Consider the following 22,322-nt stretch of genomic DNA (forward strand, 5'->3'; position numbering starts at 1 on the left):
GGGAGTTTCAGGACAATTAAGGTAAAGTGGGGGAGGGGGTTTCAGTGTGGAATCCACTCGAAATTAACTTGTTACATAAATAGTCCCCAGAAGTGTAATGTATTAGGCGCCAAGGCGGTTCACTCTAAAGATGTCTATGTTAAGAAATTCATGGTTGCTGGTAGAAACCAATGCTACTTTTTTGGACCATAAAAGATCTCGGAGTGTGCTCCGGGAATCCTAAGGAAGAACCAAGAGGGGGAAGGGGAAGAGCTACGGCCTCTCTTTCAATCCGGTGGAGAAGTAACTAACTACATAAATTTGATATGAGAATCCACAATGAGGCCGAGGTTCTACATATTAGTGAATGAGATTAAATTCTTCAAAGCAACTTGCAGATCTACCATTTAACTACACTCTAAAATAGTATCTATTCAACTGGACTTTTGCATTGATTCTGTTCCATTTTCTTCATCTTGACTACAAAAACTCATGTAGGAAGATTTTTTTGCTCGAATTGTGCAGAGTTTGTTCCTAAATTGGATTTTATGGATGTATTTATGCAGATATTTTGTTAGAAGAAATGTAGATAGCCTCAAGAGGGCATAGGGTAGCTGGTTGGGTTAAAGGATTGTATAAAAGCAGGTCTCTAGTTTGATTCTTGTGTCTTAAGATAGTAGGGCGTAACATCTAAGCTGAATGGTGCACCGTTGCTATCACTGACACTGATGCAGCCTAAGACCCCGAAGGCAAGGGGAATGGAAGGGCCTTCAAGCTTTGTTTCAGGTGGTGGGATGAACCTTTCGCTCACCCGAAAAAATGTAAATGATTTTAAGAAAAAAAAAAATCATGTACTTCAAATGCCTCTTTGTTTGTTGTAAATGGATGATCTAATTATAATAGTGATACCTATGATACAAACTTAAAAAATGCCCCCCTCTTTGTTTGTTGTAAATGGATGATCTAATCATAATAGTGATACCAGTGATATCAACTAAAAAATGCCTCTATGAGCATAGAGTAGCTGGTCGAGCTAATGGCACGTAAAAAGTCAATATGTTTCACCCTAATTAATGGGTGCCCTATTCCCCACCCAAGTCTCAAAACAGTCTTGAACCCTAGAACAGGGAAAGGGGAAGGTTTCGACCTCTCATTGAACTGCGAACTAAAAAATGCCTTATAACATGTCCACATGGTCCAATTTCATTATTTAAAAAAAATGTAAAAATGTTGAGATCAAAACTGCAAAGCCCAATTAGTCGATTCCCCTTTAGCTGTTGGGAGAAAGAACCAAAATCTTCTCTCTTCATATAAACTGCATTGTGATAGTAGCTAAATGAGATTTGTATACACTCCTCTAACAATCCTTCTTCCTTTTCCTGTTTGGAATTGTGGGTCAGTGTCCTTAAAAATGCTTGTATTGATCATACCAAATAAGAGATTGAGGCAACAACCAGGCCCTTGGAGAATGACCTGATATTCCAATAGATCATTCCCTCAGTATCAGGAAACAATGACAAGGAAGCTGATATGAAGCTCACAACAGTGAACCCTGTGCAGGCCAGCAACCCCCATGAAGCATAGCATCTGCACCTCATTACTCTCTGTGAATCAACAAAGAAAAAACTCAGCAAGATGATCACCGAACCGATCAGTGAGATTGAGTTCGAGGCTAAGAAGATCGGCGGCCCGAGTTTGCAATCATGCTGCCATGGAGGACTCAGGAAACCATTGATGCCAACCACAACATTGAAGATTGTCAGGGGAAGGAGCAATGGAACAGTGATTTCATCTCTTGGCTTTTCTCTGCGGCCGTCAGCCAATTCTACATCCTCCATTTGGTCTCTCCTCTCCTTAAATTCAGTCAGAATTTTGGGTGATGAAACCGCTAACGTTCATTGTGGTTATTGTTAACCAGTTCCATGAAATGTGATTTGGTCCAAAGGCAGAGAATATTCTGCGCTAGCTAGGAAGAAGGCCATAAATTTCTAACAGAACTTTATCCCCAAGTTTAGCAGGAAACTGAAGAGGATAGAGAACGAGAAAAAAGTGGAGGATGTGTGTATATAGTCATAGATCTGGAGAAAATCTTGGCCACCAAGAGCTTAATAACGTTTGAAGAAAAATTGCTATTCTCTGGAAATCTTGGTGCAAATAAATTTCACAAACTTATATGAAGTCATACATTCTGTGAATATGTCAAGATTAAGATAGATTCATAAAATACGAATCTGTCTGTCAAGATTAAGATAGATTCATAAAATACGAGAACTAATATGCCATGAAGATGGTTTAATCTTTGGGACACGTTCATGAGACACTCACAGAATGTCCTTGCTGCCAAACAACCCATATGTATAAATAAATATATGAAGGAATATGCAGACATTGCTGCAGAGTTGCATTGAAACTATAAGAAGGAAAACATAATGCTGTGAAACCCAAATTGGATCGAAAAAATTAGATGGGTATGAGCTGAATTGGGAATCTAGATCAGTGTGAGATCCTTGACAATCGTGTTGCCTCAGATCCAATTTCAAGAACACAAGATCCAATGTACAGCCCACTTCAGAACCAAAATATGTCTCGTAATACTGAATTGATCCGAAGCATGTCATTGACAGGTACAAGTTGTGCCTTGACTATGATTTTGAACGAGGTCCAACTACAACCAGCTTTAAAACATTGATCTAAATATGAATGCAAATTCAAATTCAATCTGAATCAAACATAACGGCCAAGGCCCAAATCAGCAACGGAAAAAATCCAGTCCATTTGCAGCCCCCTGATTCCAGGGTCAAATGTCCCATTTGGCTCTGTGTTCCACTATCTCCACGAAATGGGTGGCTACTACGAAGGGATTCTCAGATAATGAGCAGCTAAGCTCTTTCTTGGGAAATTCCTGCGGTTTTGTTTGTAAAACATGCTAGTTCAAAAGGTGCAATGTTTTAGTTCAAAATCCGCCGTGACATTTTCCAATCCATCCACACGGGTTGAACATTTACCTGGTAATGCTTGTGCAATTGTTTGTACTACCCTTTAGGAAAATGCAGAATCAGAGGGCACTAACGTAGCCTTGTACGTAAGCTTATACTCGATCCCAACTGTCTTCCAACACCGATTGAAACATACCATCGCTTGAAATATGAGATCCTGTCCCGGTGATCAGATGTACCTTCTGCAGGTTTCTTCAATGGCTGTTCATCGAATATGTGGACGGCTTCTAAGAACTAGTTCAACAATTGGATATACCACCCATTGCGCACTTTATGTAGGCTTCAAGATTCAATTTCCTCTGCTGTGTTGCAATTCTTCGTGCTGCAATAGAGGCATTGAAGAGCGCATTGAACTCTTCGGTCCTTGAATCAGATGCAACCATTTCAGTTCTTGAATCAGATGCAATCACCTCAAGCATCAAGCCTAACCAAGAAAATAAGTATATCTTGACTCGCACTAGCTAATCTCATGTGATCCTGTTCGAAAAAATTGTATCTCACTATGATACCATCTTGACACTAACTGAAATCATTCCCAAAAAATTCAACTACCATGAGAAATACAAATGAAAGACACAATAATGAAAGAGGAGATTACAGGTGTCTGGTTCAAGGAAAAAGGGTTCCCTACTACTCCAAAGGATTTCCATTAACTTGATCAGCTTCAGTTAATGACCGACTACAAGGAAGTCTTCCTCTTCAAATGACAATAGTCCATTCCTTACTGAGGCTCGATCGACGGTTTAACATGCCTAGATTTAATGACACTGATTTTGAGTTTTCACATCTTAAGCAAATTACACAAAAACAAACAAGAAAGGTACTTTCAACTGTTGGGAGTCTCCCAATCCGCTTTGTCTGGATTACATTTTATTGAGAAGCATTTGGGCAATTCATTCATAAGATGTTGCAAATGCGCATTCACCAACATAAAGCAAATTTAGGGTCTGATTAATGATCAGAAAAAGCATTGAAACGAAACTGCTCAGTTGATGTAGCCTTTCACTTTAGCACAAATCCACAAGCGACGGCAAGATCCTTTGGCCAGAGCCTGAGAAATACGATTCAGGCTCTAGTCGGGCGTAAGCACTAAGAAGTGCGCAACACCATTTACGAAGCTTGTTTCTAAAGATGCCTCTGCCTGAACTGCAACCAAATCTTACTTGGACGAAGAATTCGACAACACCATTTACGAAGCTTGTTTCTAAAGATGCCTCTGCCTGAACTGCATCCAAATCTTACTTGGACGAAGAATTCGACAACACCATTTACGAAGCTTGTTTCTAAAGATGCCTCTGCCTGAACTGCATCCAAATCTTACTTGGACGAAGAATTCGATGCAATATGTTAGTTATAACCAACAAAATCGAGCGAAATGTATCTTCTTTTGAATCTCCAACAGCCGTCTTGTTTGAAGTCTCAAACAAACAAGAAGCACCACCCATTTCATGGATACAGTTTTTGCCTTCCTGCACTCTTAGATGAAGAATTCAACATCCTCCCCACCTTCATCTTCTTCGCTGCTCAAGTACAGAATATCCTCCCCTTCTGAGAAAACTGAAATGCTCAGGCCACCAAAATGATAATTATCATCTTCTTCATCATCCCGATCATCATCAAACTCGTATTCTTCATCCAGAAACGAAGTTGAGAACATACGCGAGGCGTTCTCCTCTGCACCGCCGGTGAAGAACGCATTGTCGACGGCGGAATCCAATTCACCAAATTCAAGGGCGTTCCACGACACCCAAACGTCGGCGTGCCTTCTTAGCGCCTGCCCGTCGCCCACCACCACCGTCTGCAGGTCGCTTGCCCTCGCCCGCCGGAGCATCTCCCCGAAGTCCGAATCGTCGGACACCAACAAGAGGGAATCTATTCCCCTGTTCATCACATGCTGCATCTGGCGCTTCAGCGCCCAGTCGGCCGCCTGCGGCTTGTCCTCCACGGTCTTGACGAACACGCCGGCCCGCCGGAGCTCGCCAGCGAGGCCGTACCCGACCTTAGGTGTGAGAATCTCGCGCGCGGCCTCCTCGTACTTGCTGTTGCCGGAGACGTAGCGGTCGCGGTAGCGCTGCCGCTTCTTGCCCTTGAGGGAGCGCATACGGGCAAGCTTCTTCTGACGCTCACGCTCGTGCAGCTGCTTGAAATGGCGGCGCAGGTCGAGGTTGGTGCGACACTTGCGGCCGCAGACGCTGCAGACGTAGGGCTCGTCGGGGACGACGAGACCCTTGCGCTCAAGGACATCCAGGGCGCGGCGGTCCCGCCGATGCTCCATCACCCACCGCGGCAGGTGGATGAAGGCGTGACGGTTCGCATAGGCCGACACGTCCACGACCTCGCCGAAGCGGCCGGCGAACGACCGAAGCGCCATCGCGGCCTGGTAGGGCGGCCCCTTGGGTGGCTTGTTGTCAAGGTCCCACAGCACCACCACCTTCTTCTGCCTTACCGACCACACTCCCTGTCGGTCCTTCACCATATCCAGGGTGGTGTTCGCCTGCGTATTGGGCCATGACGATCTCCCTCTTCCTCCTGTATGCTCCTGTTCCTGATGATAAGATGAAGATGATGATGAGCAGAGGGTCGCTGGCAAGTAGAAGCTCTTGGAGCTGATGGGTATCTGGATGGGTGGTCGGATTTGGGGTCCGTTTGTGGGCTTGAGGAAGGGAGAATGCAGAATGGATGATGACGACGATGCTGCCATTCTCTTTACAAGGATGAGAGATGGCGCTCTCTCCTCCCCCACACACTCTCTCTCTATCTTTCTGTAGGGATCTTCCCCCATTACAAATATCTTGTGGTTGGATTTGGATAATGATCATTTGGGGAGGTGAAGTCTCATCGTCATGGCGGAGCCTCATCGAACCTGAGACCTTCAGAAGTCAAGACACTTTATTTATGTAATTCGATCTTGAATGTGATTATAGTTGAATCTCAGATATCTTTTTTTATGAAGACATGATTTAAGCATAGAATTTATGATCAATATTTGGTTACCAATCTCAGGATTTGAGATTCGTGGAAGTTAAAATTATCTTTTTCTTCAAAAACTTGAAAATCTGACCTTGTGTCACTAAACGGGGGTTTGTTGTTTAAGTCTTAGGTCTGATTTATAATCTAGTTTGATGAACCGTAGATATTGCGTGAAACTTGTACTACATTAACAAAAAGCAAACCACACAGACTTAAAAGCAGAAGCGATCAAATGCCTCCTTTGAGTTTCTCCTATAATAAATCCATGTATTGTTTTGTCGATAAAGTTTTCTCAAAAATAAATCCATGTATTGTTTTGTCGATAAAATTTTCTCAAATGTTTTGTTGAAGGAAACCGCCTTCAACTTAAAGCCCCCAAGGTTATACTTTTATGCCTCCAAGTTCTGGCTTGCTCCAGTTCTTGGGCAGACTTATGGAATTATGTTATGCTATTTCATTTGAGTGTCACGCTTACCACTATTTACAGCCTACAAGAATAATGCACCGGAGCAATCCACAGGATCTGAAACATTGACCCATTTTGTGTGAACCACTGTGTTTCATAACAAAACTTAAGGCTTCATTAAAGAAAAGAATGTGTAACTCAATATGAAATTCAAGTTCTATACTTGTTTGATATTTAACAGAATCTTAAAGGAAAGGCCTGCTATATCTACATAAGGAATGCATTAACCAATCCGTTCTGGAACCTGGTACTACCAGACACTGTATTTTCCCCATCGTCTCTGACGATTGGGCTTGTGAAAAGAGTTTAGAAGTCAACAATATTTAGACAAGTGAATTTTAAAAGTTTTATCTCCAGAAACACATTTATATATGTGTTTGTGTGGTTGTTGGAGAATGAGTAACAAATAAGAGATTAAAAAAATGATAAAAAATTGACATTAATGATACTAAAACCATGTTATTTAGGACAAAATCATGCTATTCAGGATAAAAAAAAAAAAAGTGAAGGCCCACACCAGTGACCCTAAAACCATGTTTGAAACCTGAAATTAGCCCCAAAACAGGCTTCTTCTCAAACTACTTTTGAAGATTGAACCAGCTTGCTAAACATCAGTGTGATCCACATGGGCAATACTATCGAATCAGACACGTCTTGAGCCGTTGTCGACTTCTTTACCAAGGATAGAGTAGTGTGGTGCTCTAGCTTCTACCTGCATTACTATGATCCCCGAAATGGAAGACCGTCTAGCTTAAGAGATTCTGGAACCCTTTTTCCTTGTATGTTTTTGTCATAAATAATTGCTTATAAAATTATAGTGATTAGAATGTCGAATATCTGAAATAGATTACTGAACTCACCAATCTGGCCTTCCTGTGCTTTAAAATGATACAAGACAGCTCTCTTCCTTGCACATAAGCTAACTTCTATCGCTGCTTTTGAGTGCTCAGTGTTTCTCCCCACATGGTCATCTTCAATCCTTTCGATAGGAATGACAGAGAAGTGAGAATTTTTGAATGATGATGGCATTTCACCCTCAATGGGTTAAGCACAAGTATACTATACGTGCTTTTTCTCTCTTTCTCACACACACGCACACTAACTATATGAATTTTATAGTTTCTTGGCTGTCTAACGTTGAGAAATATTGGACACATGGAAGATATTGGATTTGGAATTCTATAGAATCTTCAGTGTCATGGAACTGAGAAAATGGCAGTTGCTACATTTTGGAATAACAATGGTTGCAGGAGTTTCTGTTTATAATCCTTATGGAAATGATTGAACCTCAGATCAGTATTCCTGTATGTGACGCAATTAAAATCCTATATGGATGATGATCAAATTGTCGCCATTCTTTGACTTGGTGTTACTGTTATACCGCCCAGCCAAACTAGACAAGCCAGGAAGGCAGCTGGGCCATTCCCGAAAGCCTTCCGTGCTCCAACTCTAACATCCGTTCTTACAGATCCTTCGTCAACAGAACTTCTAGTTCTTCACTGTAACCAGATTTCATAAAAAAAAGATACCCCTGTAATCAGATAGTAGAGTTCGCAAGAAGTTTCCCAGGATACAATAATGTTGAGAGTTGAGCCTTTCAATCGTGGCCTGACAAGTCAGGCAATTGTGGAAGAGCATTTCAGTTCTTGATCGATCAATGACAGAAACAACGGCACTTCAGGTCGAGAAATTTCAAGGTATTCAACATAAACTACCGACCTCCTTTCTTCAACACAATAAACAATGCCTATTGATGAAAGCTACAATCTCTAAGAAATGCAGACTTTACCTTGTTTAGATCAGTACATTCTCATATTACCTCTTTAATCATCAGTAGCATTCTCAGTTCGGCATTACTGGCAGCGTATGTAGGAATCCAGCTTACACCTGTTGAAGGACAGATACCATATGTTGTACATCCTTAACGAAAATTACCGTATACCAATGCAGACGTGCCTATAAATCTACAATTTTTCTGATGATAGATCTCCATTATCGCAAAAAAAAAAGTCCATCTTCAGGAATGGAGAAGAAAGTGGAAAACTAGATAGCCTGGATTTGACATGGGAAAATATTTAGTGCAATACATGTTTTCTATCTCTTGGGACCACTTTGGAGATCATCGGTACAAACAATGTTAAGGAACATGTCACAATGGTGAACGTAAACAACTTTCCCCACGTGAGCCCCCACTATAGCACTCAAAGATTAGCAAGACAACAAACCCGTCGAAGAATGTTTTCCAGTAGAACCTGAGTTTGTTAATCAAAACTTCCTGAAGTGCATTTGGCACTAGTCAATCACCTTCAAGTGCATTTGTACTGGTCAATCACCTTCCAATGCACTGGTTAAGCATCTCTCTAGTTCATGTTTTCGCTTTCATGTTTTAGTTGAAGAGCAGCTCTAACCACATTGCCTCTAGTAATAATCCCCACCTATATAATCAAAATCCAATTAGCATCTGAGACAACCAAAGAACGACAAGTACAACTGTACAAGCACATGTAGCTAGCCGTGCTTACCAGCTTGCCATTGCCATCCACCACAGGCAGGCGGCGGTACTTTGTTTCAAGAAGTAACCTTAAATATTCATAAAAAGCATGGCTGTTAACTCCAGAAATTGGTATATATACATTACAATCAGAAACCACCTTTCATGTAGCCAACATGGAGCACTAAATAAGCATACAGCTAAAGATTAGACTCATCTGTTTGTTTGCAAAAGATCATATCAGTAAGGTTTTAAGCAAAAAATTTACCTATTTATGGTGGTCAACAACCTTCTTACCACAAAATGTACTCTTGACAATAGTTTGACAACAAGAAAGTTTTTGTCATGCTTCACTAATAAAGTCAAAATACTTAGGATTCATGTTTCTGGGAGGTAAAGACGATCAAATTCTGGAGGTCAAGAATTTTTCCCTCTTTTTTTGAAAATACCATTTCCTGCAAATGTTGCTGTCAGGTAATAAAGAGAATGCATAGAATCAATGTTTTCTGGTAAATGCTCTTCCATTGACTACCATTGGATGAAAACATGGTCCTCATACGTCATAACATATTAATCATACTAAAAAAATTGTCAAAAGCTATAGCTTAGGAAAAACCTTGACCACACCAAAAAGGGGATAAGAACTTTACCTAAAAGTTTGTGCCCGCATCCAGTAATTAATCAAGTTCAAAGGAAAAAAAAAGATATTACATACCTGGCAGCATCTTCCAAGTTTGTCGTTTCACGAACAACAAGTGGTGCAGGGGTCATCACATCGCCCACCACCTTACCATTGGTTTTACTAAGTAACCTCTGTATCTTGTTAAATGTCTGCCATACAAAAGAAAGGTGCTATTATGAAAGGGGGGAAAAAACACATAACTACGTATTTCTAAACACTCTGTAATATTTGAAGGTGAATGTATGGTTATAGACATGGAGAAAGACCCATGTGATAGCTCCAAAAGGAAAGCACACAATACAACCTCATCAGCAGCAACCCCGTTCATAACCAAGTTAGTATCATCGGAATGACACTCTCACTATTAACAGAAAAATCAGTTTCTTTTCACCTTGTCAAAATTGAAAGCAATGTGAAACCAAGTAAATTTGCTAATGTGGCTGTTGGCTGGACCACACCATGTCCAGTGGCATATGTTAAGATATGTACATGAGAACAGATACTGGAATTAAATGTCAAAAGTAAAAGTCCAACAGATATTCTGCAAACATACTTTCCAGGTACTATTAACTTCGGGAAATAAACCGGTCTCAGACCTTCCTCCACCTCCTGTTAGCAGGGGGAAAAAAAAAAGTAAGTTCCTGAACCCAACCAGAGCAGGACATTTTCGGGTCAAAAGAAAAAATCCTACATTCATGAAATTTGCATAATTTCTGTTTCCAAAGGACAGGTACATGTTTAAGCATTCTAAAGTTAATATTAAAACCTGATATGGAGTCCAGAGCCAATAAGTCATAATCTGACACAACCCCAACCTGCAACGAGCTAAATATGTTACAGCCACTTCATCAAGAAAAGATGTTCGGAGTATCAAAACAACAAAATTGCCATGAACATGTGGAGAAAGTCCATAGAACCATGTTCCTGCAATACATCTAGCTCAAGAAGCATGAAGCAAATTTAACAAGAAGGTCAAGTTCACAACTTTATAAATTTGCAGCAAAAGGTATATGCACCCATTTAAATAAAAGTAGTAAGTCATCAGAACCACCATCCTACATGTAAAAGAGCACACTCTGTCATGTACCATTAACTGTAGAGAAATCTGAAAAGGTAGAGCGGTAAAAATTAGTGTATATGCAACTTGTATCAGGTGTATCTATAACATAGCCCCTTGGGTGAAACAGCTTTTTACCATTAGGTGCATCCTACAATATGATATAGCCACTTGGATGAAATATATTTCAATGCTGAGGAACAATATTTTAAGGTCTGGGATTGGAGTGGATACTCCGGCCTCTTCAAAGTTGCCACAAACATATGAACTTTAACCAATTCCCTATTGTGTTAACCATGTGACTGCACCTGAGAACCCCCACCTGAGAAACAAATAAATAAACAAATGGAGAATGCTTTCTATGAGGCACAACATAATGTGATCATGAGCAAATATCACCCCTACATAGCACAAATTTAATTGGGAAACAAAATAGTCTTATGAGCACATAATCATTCCCACAAAACAAATAACAAGTAGATACGAGCAAATCGATATATTTACCAAATTCCAATCATCATCAATCACAGGAAAGCCAGTAATCCGCTTGTCTACGAGAAGTTCCAAAGCTGTTGATACCAACAAAACAAACATCAAAACTAAGGAAAAAACCTATATTAGGTTTAGCATAAAAAGCTTCTCCAAACTATGACCTTACCTTCATCTACACTGGTGGTAGGTTTAACCGCCTGAAGATTCTCTCGCTTAGTCATAAAGTCCCCAACTGTATAAACCCCATTTCTTGGCTGAAAATTATTGGCAGATCAGCCACACATACAAAATATGACAAGCAATCACACAACTGAAACACTGAAGATGACTGTTTGCATGGAGTCCATTTTGTCAAATTATAATGAAATATAAACCCCACTTTCATATAAAACCAGGTTTTTCTTTTTCCTGAAAAGAATTGAAAAAAAGAAGCTTGAACCACCCTTAAAGACCATAGCTCAGAAGAAAAATTATTCTGCAAGTAGCTAACAAGAATAAGGAACACAATTACAAGCATATAAAGTTAATAAATGTTGACTAACTAGGTGTACATATTCAAGAGTGTGTTGATAAGAAGTTTAGTTTACAAACATAATTAGGACTTTCTTCAAACTTATTTACTTAATGATCTAAACGTACAACTGTATAATAATTTTGTAAGAGCTACTTCAGTGCAGTGACTTTGTTTTACCTCGCAGTGACTTTGTTTTACCTCACGTTAGATATACGTTTCCCATTCATGCCTTTTCCCACACCTATCAGCATCATACCATGCTTCAAACTAGCAACATGGGCCATGTAAAAGTTTCGTCGAGTATTTGACAATTTCTCCAATCTAGCAAGAAAGGAGGAAAAGAAATTGATAAACCTAATCACTGCAATACACGGTACTGATAGGCTAGCACAGCAATGGTAGCTAGTCTTATAACTTGCACCTGGTTGCAACTAGTCTACTGTTGTTTCACCATTCAAGTGTTTCCAACGACACCAGCAAATGCAAGTGAAGGAAAGATATTTTTAACTGCATTACAAGGAAAACCGCATAACACATCCATAGACCAGTCGAAAGACTAATTCTGGCTAAAGAAATTAGAGGATTCCTCAGACCTTTTCTTCCAAATTACAAGCACGTTACCACCTGAAGATTTAATTCTTTCTGCAAAACGCTACGAGAATGTGCCCTCATAAAGCAACTCAACAAGCAGGTCTCCTAACAATGGGACCGAATGCTCCAACTCCAAAAATGTACTTAGAAACGTTTGTGCCTCTCGCTGTTTATCAAAAAGATCTTTTAAACCGTACTTCTATATCTGAAAAGGTCATCATTCCCTTGTAGTTAGAAAGATTCTTTCAATCACCCGTTTGACAATATATCTTATTTTTCATATTTCCACTTCTTTAATAAGTTATGAGTCTTTTGACACTTCCTTATTATGTCAGTTTACCAAACAAATCCTCATGCATTCAGAATGAATACTAATTCCATTAAGAGGCTGCTTCAAACATCCTAGCTTATCCACAGAAAATTGTAAAAAAAAAAAAAACAGCCTCGACAATGATATGTTTTCTCAAAGCTGTGCCCCAAATTTAAAAAATATCATGTGGCTTTGCCAATGTTTATGAAAAATGACCCGGTAACCTTATTTCTGGTTTCCACCATCACCCTTTGTAGGTTGAAAACTACAGATCCACCTGAGAAACGAAAAAATCACCTAACTTTCGAAGAATCCACACAGGAGTTCATTGGTCAAATGCTGCGTACTCGGAACAAATCTTCGTGACTATAGAATTAACAATTCAAACAATCCGAAATTTGAACTACTAATCGCTGACTTTGCAGATGCTTGAGAGGTCCAACCACAAATCTCCCACTCCAAGCGGACCAAAGCCCTTTTAACCTAGCGAACTTTAAAAGAATAAAATAAAAGCTACCCAAAAGATAATTGCACAGAACAGAGGTCTGAAAAACAAAACCCTCCTTCGGAAACTCAAAATTCGAGGAAATAAACTTGGAGAACAAGTTTAGGAACTCACGCAATGACCGAATGATAACAGAAAACAAGGAAACGAGGCCACGAAATAAACAAAAGGAGGGAGCGATCGGATTACCGCAGAAGCATTCGCCGTCAATGAGGTGCTTCGCGCAGGAATCCGGTTGTTGGGCAACTTACGACGAAAGAAAAGCGCCAGTCTGGCCTCCCGGCAAGACCTCAGAGAACCATTTGCGAAGGAAGCAAAGAGGGGAGGACGAGGAGTGGAAGCAGAGGAAGAAGGAAGAGAGCAGACGCCAGGCCTAACGACTGCTTCTGACAGTATGACGGTAGCCATCTCTCTCTACCACTCTCTCTCTCTCTCTCTCCCTCCAAGCGAGGAGAGAAAAGGATGAGACAGAAAGCGAGGGGGAGGTATGGAACGGCAGGGAGAAGAACCCACGCCGACGTCATACATAATATTACCAAACGGTAAGAAGAACGGGGTTGTGTTGGTCGCTTCCTCTACATTTAGTGACATTTTTCCGTCATAGGAAGCTGCTTAAAGCGGCGAAAACCTGTCATAGAAAGTTGAGACGCCGACTCATGTCTACCGGACCGTATCAGCGATACGCAAAAAAAAAGAAAGAGAAAAGTTGAAAAAATCTGTAAAATCTAAACTTGTACAATAATGTAGCACTTTTTCAAGTGGACAAAGATGTTGACTGCCCAACTTTTGTAAGGGACCAACCCCTTGAAATATTTAATCACCGGCACCTCTAATTTTGTCACTATACAGTATCTACCTTGACTTGACCTAATGGAAACTACGATTTTTCATTGGTAGAGCACTTGCGTTGGTGACACAACTATGGTGCGGGCACTGCATATAATTTTGGAGTCGAAGTTAATGCATTATAATGAAATTTTGATGGGCTGGAGTGGGCAATGGCCCACCCCAACCAACGAGTAGCTCGGCTACTGCCTTGACCCAAAGACCCACTTGGTTTTTTGGCCCATACTCTTGAAAAAGGAAATTTTCAAGTACAAGAAAATGGCATATTCTTTTTGTTTTTGTTTTGTTTTTTTTTTTTCCCAATGAACACGCTCAAAGATAGGACCAAAAAGGGGGCTAGTACACTAGGGGATGGAGGAAGAGTGGGAGGTTCTGCCCTAAGGATGTACAGAGCTAGCTCGAACTCAACTTGACTCACAAATAGCTTGACTCGAGGTTTGTGAGGTGAGCCCGAGCTCTACTTGCTTAATTGAGTCTGAGCTCGAGCTCAAGTCATTTAAGCTCATGTCCCTTAATATATATTTTATGGTTAAAATTTTTCTATTTTTATTTAAGTCATTTTAAGTTTTTTTAAATTACAAAAATGAGTATTAGCATTAAAAGAGCCTAATCGAGATTAATTGAGTCAAGCTTAACCGAGCGAGTACGAGTTGAGCCAAAGGCGGTTCGACTCGTTGAACATTCCTATTTGGCCCTCTTGTTGGAGGGTAAGCTGAAATACTCCTGTTGATCCCCCAACAAAAGTTGGAATAATAAAAAATATGCATAACTCCTTTGTATTGCTATAAATGCACCTTAATTTTGCATAAATAACAAAAGAAAAACTTTTCTCTGTTAATTCTTTGATTAGGTTATCGCTAGATCAGGTTAGGGTTGACGTGAAAAAAATACTAAAATGCCTTCAACAATTCTAAGTCATTGTGTCCATTAACATTAATTGATGATTAGCGCACTTCGAGCTTATTAGTGTTCTTTTATTGATATCTAAATCAGCATCATAAAACCAATTCTATTTTGTGTCAACTATTAAATAATTTTGATTGTATTTTAGAAAATCAATTGATTAAATAATATCGTGTCAGCTTTTTACATTGAAGATCTGGAAACCCTTTTTTCTTGTGTGTAATAAAAAGTTCTTAAAAACCTGAAAGAAAAATATTTGAAAATCTCATGAAAAACTCACTCTCAAGGGAACGCGAGGAGTAATTGGAACTCTCTTGCCATTGGAAGTCTGTATAAAATTAATTGACTAAAAATCATAGAGTTTAGAGTGAGAAAGAAGAGTATTTTATCTTACTTCTCTATTGGAAAGTTGAAGCTTTCACCCTTTTTTCCATCACCCCAAGGTAGTAGGCCTACTTTTTTCTTCATCGGAGTGATTAAGTCTCGGCTATGTTTCAACTTGCATATTGGTGTTCTTTTTTATAATACAATGAGTTGATATCACGAGAGATCGTACAAACTGACTGTCTATCAACCTCCACCCATCTGCTGCACCAACCTCCCTTGGAGACATAGAGTTCACTTATTTTCTCATCTATTTATAAATGATCAAACCCTAATAGCCCCACATATAGCTAATTTGATCATAATTCAAATTGGAGCAGCTCCTGCTAAGTTATTAAATCTCTTAAATTGAATAAAGCTAGTCATCTTAATTATTATTGTGGATAAAATATACTGTTGTAATGCCGGCGAGGATCCTAACAAAATAAAAGCCAGATCATTTAAGTTCTTGTTAAAAATGTCATAAATAAAATATAAACATGTCCACAAGTTTTTTAAGACTAATTAAGTATGATAATTCAAGTTATTTTCATACAGCATTTTGATTTTTCTACTATTAAAATTTTGATTATATAGGAGGCACTAAGTCTTTTATGACTAGAACAATACATTTAAACTTTAGGGACCATTTGTGAGTAAAAAAGACACACACACACATTTGAACACATTTATGAGTACATATTTGATTCTCAATTAATGTGCCAGCAATTGCAGGCCCATGTTGCAATGAGCTAGGTAATCTACTCCTAAGTTTATGTTTATAGTTGATCCTTCCGTCACCAAATGAGTCTGAGTAGTCATATCAAGAGTAAACTCAAGACAGATTAAACAAACGGGGCATTTCTTTGGTTAATAGATAGCACCTTTGTTGTAGTAAACAATAATCTATTTCACAACTTTTACAATGTATTTATCCCGACATGAAAGAAAGCAGCAACTTTGAGGAAGTGTAGCTGGTTGATCAGGTTGTCAGTTTGATTTGTATAGATGTTATTCCTTTAGACTGCAAATAGTAGATGTGTGACACTCTAATTGATGGGTGTACAATTTTCTATTAAGATATCAAACCACCCTTAAACCCTAGGTGTAAAGAAAAAAATGAAAAGGCTTCTATCTCTTTAGGTTATCTCTCGGAGCATGAATGAAAGTTCAAGTTCTAGTTCTATTGCTTTTAAAAAGTTTACATTAAATCTATTGTGACTTAGGATCTTATTAGAAAAGAAAAGTATAAGAGATCTGCAACATATCATACTTTTAATGAGTAAGCAATGAGCATGGAGTGTTGGCCTGCCTAGGGCCCACAGGGGCCATGGTCCCCCTAGGATTTAAAAAAAAAAAAAAATCAAATTTTTATTTATAAAATTTAAAAAAAAGTTTTATCCAATATAAATGTTTTGATAAATTATGTGAAATTTTGAAACTATAATTGAATGCCTATGAGATGAAAAATTAGTAGCTCGGCCTGATTAATAATGACACTTTATGTTTAATTTTATAAGTGCCCTCATGTTATGATGAATGGACAGAGGAAGGGGTGTCGGTAGGAAGAATGATGAGCTTTTTGATGCTGCCCGGAAAACGACCACATATATATATTATATATATATATATATGGGATCTGCTCCTTTCACAACTTTAATGATATCATCTCTCTCTCTCTCTCTCTCTCTCTCTCTATAGATCTGCTCTTTCACAACTTTAATCTCTCTCTCTTTGTTTTTACAGTTTTTCCTGAAATTATCGTATAGTGTATCTTTTTTTTTTTTTATCTTTTCTGAATTTTCTGATGACTTATTATGTTGTCCCTTTCTTCCTCTCTCTGGCAGTGGACCTAGCAGGGGTCATTGCCTCCTCACATTTTCAGAAATTTAAATGTAATTTACAAAAATTTTAATTTAACCTATGAAAATTTTAAAAATTTATATTTTTGGTTCCTTTAACCCTTTTTTTAACTCCTTATAATGTATTTTTTCTCCCTTTTTAAATTTATCTTAATGTATTAGTGCTTTCTTTTTCTCCCTCTCAATATGTTTCTTTAAATTTATTTATCTTATAAGTATTTTGTGTTGGTTTTTATGGTGGCTAAAAACACTCATTTTCTTTATTGTTAGCAGCATTTCAGATTCACCTTTCATTTGCTTTTTTTTTTATTTTTTCAGTCTCCCCCAATGTTGTGGCTCATTTCCTCTTGATAATGCATTTGGAAAGAGTGCAACAACAACGTCTTCAAGAGTACCTTTTCATCGCATGTTGTGGCTCGTCTGGTGCAAGGGGATGTCTTTTTTTTTTTTATTACAGTGCCGTTCTTCGTCTACAGCTGGTGACTGTATTCCGCCATCTATCCACTCTCTCTCCAGCTCTTCTTATTTTCGTTTTATTGTGTGATTGTCTTGAATATTCATCTTTTATTTTTGTTTTTCTGGTTTATTCTTTTAATTATGAAACTTTTTGACATCAAATGTTGTTATGAATTCTCATTTTAACCACTCTCTCTCTATATATCTCGCTGGCCTGCTTAATTACAATATATATATTTTTGTGATCATTCTCTTCTATGTTTGGTGTAGGCAGTTGCCCATATTAACTCCTTAAAATTTCTTTAGTTCTACACTAGAATTATACATATATATGTGCGCCTCAAAATGTGGGTATCTCTAAACAAGTGTTTATCCATTCAAATTTTTTCTGACTCCGTTCCTTTTTTTTTCCCCCGATATTTCTTGTGACAAATCTTTCCGACGTTGAAAGGAGAAGCAAACAAATACAAGATGGGGGCTTTGACATTAACGGCACTCCATTTTTCACCGATCTTGTCAATATTGACGCCTGACAACATTCATTTCTATGCAATCTTGATGGATAATATTAGAGGCACAATTAGGGCATTTCTGCTTTTGCCAACGGTAAATTGAAATTTACAACTTTAATTACGAAAACTTATTTTGTTATTTTTATTTTCCCTAAATTTGCCAATGTTAACAACAACAACAAAAAAAAGTAAGCTTTTCTAGGTTTTCCTTCTAAAGCCAACCGAAATTAATAATTATGTGTTTTTTTTTTTTTTGCTTTTTCTAACAATGGCAAAATACTGACGATGTAAATGTGCATCTTTTTTAGGCCATTTTCTAAACAGAGAACTTGAGCTCAGGAAACTTATAAAGTCGGTGGTTGAAATGTGCCTTTAACCACAAAAAGGCATAAAAATCATAGAGTATTTAATGCATCTCTACACATATATAAGGACAAAGTGACAAATAATTGTTGTGAATTCCCCCTGCTTTCAATTAAATATCATGAATATTGCCGCAGTTTATTAATTTTACATGCAAAGGCCAACTTCATTATATATATATATATGTGTGTGTGTTGAGGGGGGATTTTCCTTGAAGATTCCAGAAATTAGGACGAGTCTTATATATATATATATATATATATATATATATATATATATATATATATATATATATAGAGAGAGAGAGAGAGAGAGAGAGAGAGAGAGAGAGAGAGCTGAAATCTTCTGGTTCTGAGAGACCTTCTCTCTCAAAACCTGGATGCAGATATATATATTATATTTTCAAAATTATCCTATGAAACTCATTCATGGTTCATAAATTCAGCTCATTAGTAGTTAATTACCTCGAATTTATCATTTGGGAAATGCTGATCTCCCGATAGAGTAATTACAATCAGGGAATTTTCGGGCACAATCACATGATCCTCTTTTGAATGAATGAGTGCCATTGTGAAGCTTCAAGATAAGCTTCCATGCTTCATACATACAATGTGGTTGAACCAACTTCCTAATCCTGGCCATGAACATACATAAGTTAAGTAAAGCGATAATGCAGCTGAGCAGTAGCTGGTCCATTTCAGGCCAACCCACAAAAGTTAATTCCGGCAACATCAGCATGGATCCACAGACCATCCAATTAGATCATGGGTAGGAGGCAAATCTGTCAGCCAAATACCACAGAATACTAGAACTTAGAATGAGCAAGGATGATATATACCTCCATCGATGTCTTTCGCCGGAGACGATCGAATTCGCCGGCGCCGCTGAGTTCTGCGGTTGCTCTGTGTTGAAGATAGCCCACGTGTTGAGACAGGTTGCACACAGTATGGAAGACGACCCTCCCCACAGATTTCCGAACTTTAGAGGAGATTCATACATATAATATACATGAAGTATGAAAAACTTTCTGATATCATAAGGAGAATATTTATCTTCATCCTCCAATCAATTCCATAAGCATGGAACTTGAAAGAAGCCAATCTCTCTCTCTCTCCTTGACCTCCTCAATGAAGCAAGACCTAGGGAGTGAGCAGGAAAGATGAAAACAATGGTAGCAAAGGGATACACTACTTGAAAGGAAACCTCATAAATATGTTCTTCCTCAGTATCTCATTCTTGGTTTTTTTTTATTTTTTTAGACTAGGGAGATACTGATACCTAACTTATGGCCCATTGCTTATTTCGTTTCGAATAAATCTTTTAGATTATCATTTTCTTTCATTAAATAATTTTTAACCATTAATACTATTCCTTTCAGCTGTCTCGTAAGCATTCACTTGGCATTAGTTCTTGAACTCAAATTTGGTTTTTAAGATAAGAAAGAAATGACTCAAAATGCTATATTTTCTAGAGTTAATGCATCATACTTCATGTTTATATGCCAAAAGCTGAATCAACGATAAGGACCTCAACTTCAACTTGCTTATATTTATGTAACAAAAAAAAATATACCAACTTCAATACTTCTAAACAACAGCATACTTTCAGATGAGAATAAGCGGAGCAGTGAGTGGGTTGATCTTTGCAGAAATATGGCAGTGAATAATAATAGTCAAATCATAATAATAAATGATAAATTTTAATAGAATCTCCCCACATCAACCACTTGCCGTAAAAGATAAAAGAAAACAGAAACGTGTACCAATCATCTGAATCAGTGTCTTCTGTGAAGTCCTGATGGCACACGTCTTTTCTCTCTATCTTTTTGTGAGCTGGACAGGCAGTGGTCGCTCATGCTCGTACAATGTCTCTTCCTCAAGCTCACGTAAGCCCTGAGATCACAGCCCACCATTATTTGTTTGCTGCATAACTGCACAAGCTTTCCCGCTTTATTAGGTTTCATCTTCTTAAGATCATTCAGTTGAAGAAGATCAAGAGTTTACTATTGTTTGATCATATTTTCGGGTTTTTAGAAACAAAGATCTGATCAAACTGTATGATGAACGATGCATCTTGCGTCTTGAACTGGAAAACATTTTAATTATTTCTGCGGAAGATCTTAGTGGGTATTGAACTTTTTACATAGAGAGGAGCAGAATGGTTGGCGCCATCAAAATATTTTGATATTTTAATCTTCTTTGTGTGCTTATATGCCATATAAGTACTGCTAAAGAAAAAGGTCTCACGCAAAGTCTTTTTCAACATTATAAAATTCTAGGATGCTGAAAATTTTTGTTTGTTGAAATGAGAGTCATTATTGAGTTTTTTTTTTGTACGGAGCTGTCTTTTAACCTTAAGTTATATACAAAAAAATATATATATATAAGCTAATACTACGTGACAAAAATGTTTATCATTTTTTTTTTCTTTAATAGAAGAGACAATCCTTACGAGTGAATGTGATACTGAATAACTAAAATCACAATGCAAGTTTTTTATAATATATATATATATGTATTATTTACATGTATATTTATATTTATTTAAGAACATTGATAAAAGAAGAAGCTATCTCTAAAGTGTCACGAAAAACGCTGCAAATTTTTCAGCCAAAACATCACAAAATAGATTTTTTGTTTTGCTTTTTTCAACTGTTCTTCAAACACCAGATGTCCCCACAGCATCTAAAGGAATATCTTGGAATAAGAGCCCTGCCTCTACATTGGGCATGCTGATTCAGACACCTAACCACTGTGAGACCCACCAATATTAAATCTGGACAAAATAACACCTAGTTTTTAATATCAATGAGCTCCATGGTGGGCGCACAGGAAGGATGCCTATGCTTTTGTGGAAGAAGACAAACGCAGCAGCTCAGAAAAATCTTGTGGGCATCTTAAATTTTTTTTACACAATCATTAATGTGATCAATAAATAAATATATATATATATATTACATAAAATGTAGAAATTAATGGTTTGAACTCTTTTGACCTCGTACAATTTGTTTAGCTATTATATATATATTTATATATGTATGATGTGTTCTTGGAGTGCAAGGCAACTTTAGCTATTCTTACGTAGTAACGACACTCTGTCGTCAGTTTATTAATTTGATAATGCGAGTGAGAGACTTCATATTCAACTTTGCTTTTGACTACCGTCTTCTTTTCTTTTCCAGAGCCTACCAACTTGTTATTTGCGTGTAAAAAAGAAGCGGTTTCATGCAAGCATGGCGGTTCCTCTCAGCAAGCTTGATGAGAAGCTGATGTGTTCTTGAACTGGAGAGCTTGGAATCCTCGAATTCTGATCAAGTTGAGAATGATGTTCAAGCGTTGAGTTACTGTCTCTTAATTGGCGATCAGAACTGTGAAAGCTTAGGAGACATATTCTTGGAACACATTTTTCTGGACCACCGTGTTCTTTGTTTGTAAGAAACACCTTGTGATGATGTCCAGCGTTTGCTTGTTTGTTGGATTCCGCAAGAACACCTGATATCACGCTTCCTAGACAACACAAAAATAGTCTTCTCAGAACGTGTGTTGTAGAAACAAGTGCCCCTATAACATAGTGTTCTTTTTACTCTATTGTTGTTTCACTTTTTTAAGCTAAAATCTAAAAAAATATTCATTTTTTTTAAAACTTTTTTTTTTCAAAAGTGAGAGGAAGAAGGCAGGGGCAGACCTGGTCCTTCACCCCACCTTAAATATATATATATATATATATGTATGTAAATTTTAAAAAAATTTACTTGTTTTATATAAAAATTTTGAAAAATGATATTTTTGCTCTAGCAAAAGTTTAGAAACTTTAATTCAGCTTCTTTCATGAAAAAATTCTGATTTCACCTCTAAAAGGAGGCTCAATGAGTATAGCGCAACAGGGCAGTAAGGTGACTTATGAAAAAGGTGTCTAGGTTTCTAATCCCCATAGACGCTATCTATCATGCTCTCTCCTTTGAATG

General features: G+C 37.9%; 2 protein-coding genes across 2 annotated transcripts; both read right to left on the reverse strand.

The window, feature by feature from the left end:
• Positions 1-3,596: 3,596 nt before the first annotated feature.
• LOC116253601 (uncharacterized) lies at positions 3,597-5,812 on the reverse strand. Its single transcript, XM_031628508.2, has one exon. The coding sequence runs from the start codon at positions 5,755-5,757 to the stop codon at positions 4,453-4,455; it is 1,305 nt and encodes a 434-aa protein (XP_031484368.1). The 5' UTR covers positions 5,758-5,812; the 3' UTR covers positions 3,597-4,452.
• Positions 5,813-8,447: 2,635 nt separating this feature from the next.
• On the reverse strand, positions 8,448-13,566 carry LOC116253486 (CBS domain-containing protein CBSX1, chloroplastic-like). Its single transcript, XM_031628310.2, has 8 exons — positions 13,243-13,566; positions 11,300-11,387; positions 11,146-11,210; positions 10,351-10,399; positions 10,138-10,193; positions 9,618-9,733; positions 8,934-8,991; positions 8,448-8,846 (listed from the first exon to the last, which is right to left on the reverse strand). The coding sequence occupies exons 1-8, from the start codon at positions 13,459-13,461 to the stop codon at positions 8,772-8,774; spliced, it is 726 nt and encodes a 241-aa protein (XP_031484170.1). The 5' UTR covers positions 13,462-13,566; the 3' UTR covers positions 8,448-8,771.
• Between the last annotated feature and the right edge of the window lie 8,756 nt (positions 13,567-22,322).

Source organism: Nymphaea colorata, chromosome 4, assembly GCF_008831285.2.
Source record: "Nymphaea colorata isolate Beijing-Zhang1983 chromosome 4, ASM883128v2, whole genome shotgun sequence".
NCBI lineage: Eukaryota > Viridiplantae > Streptophyta > Magnoliopsida > Nymphaeales > Nymphaeaceae > Nymphaea > Nymphaea colorata.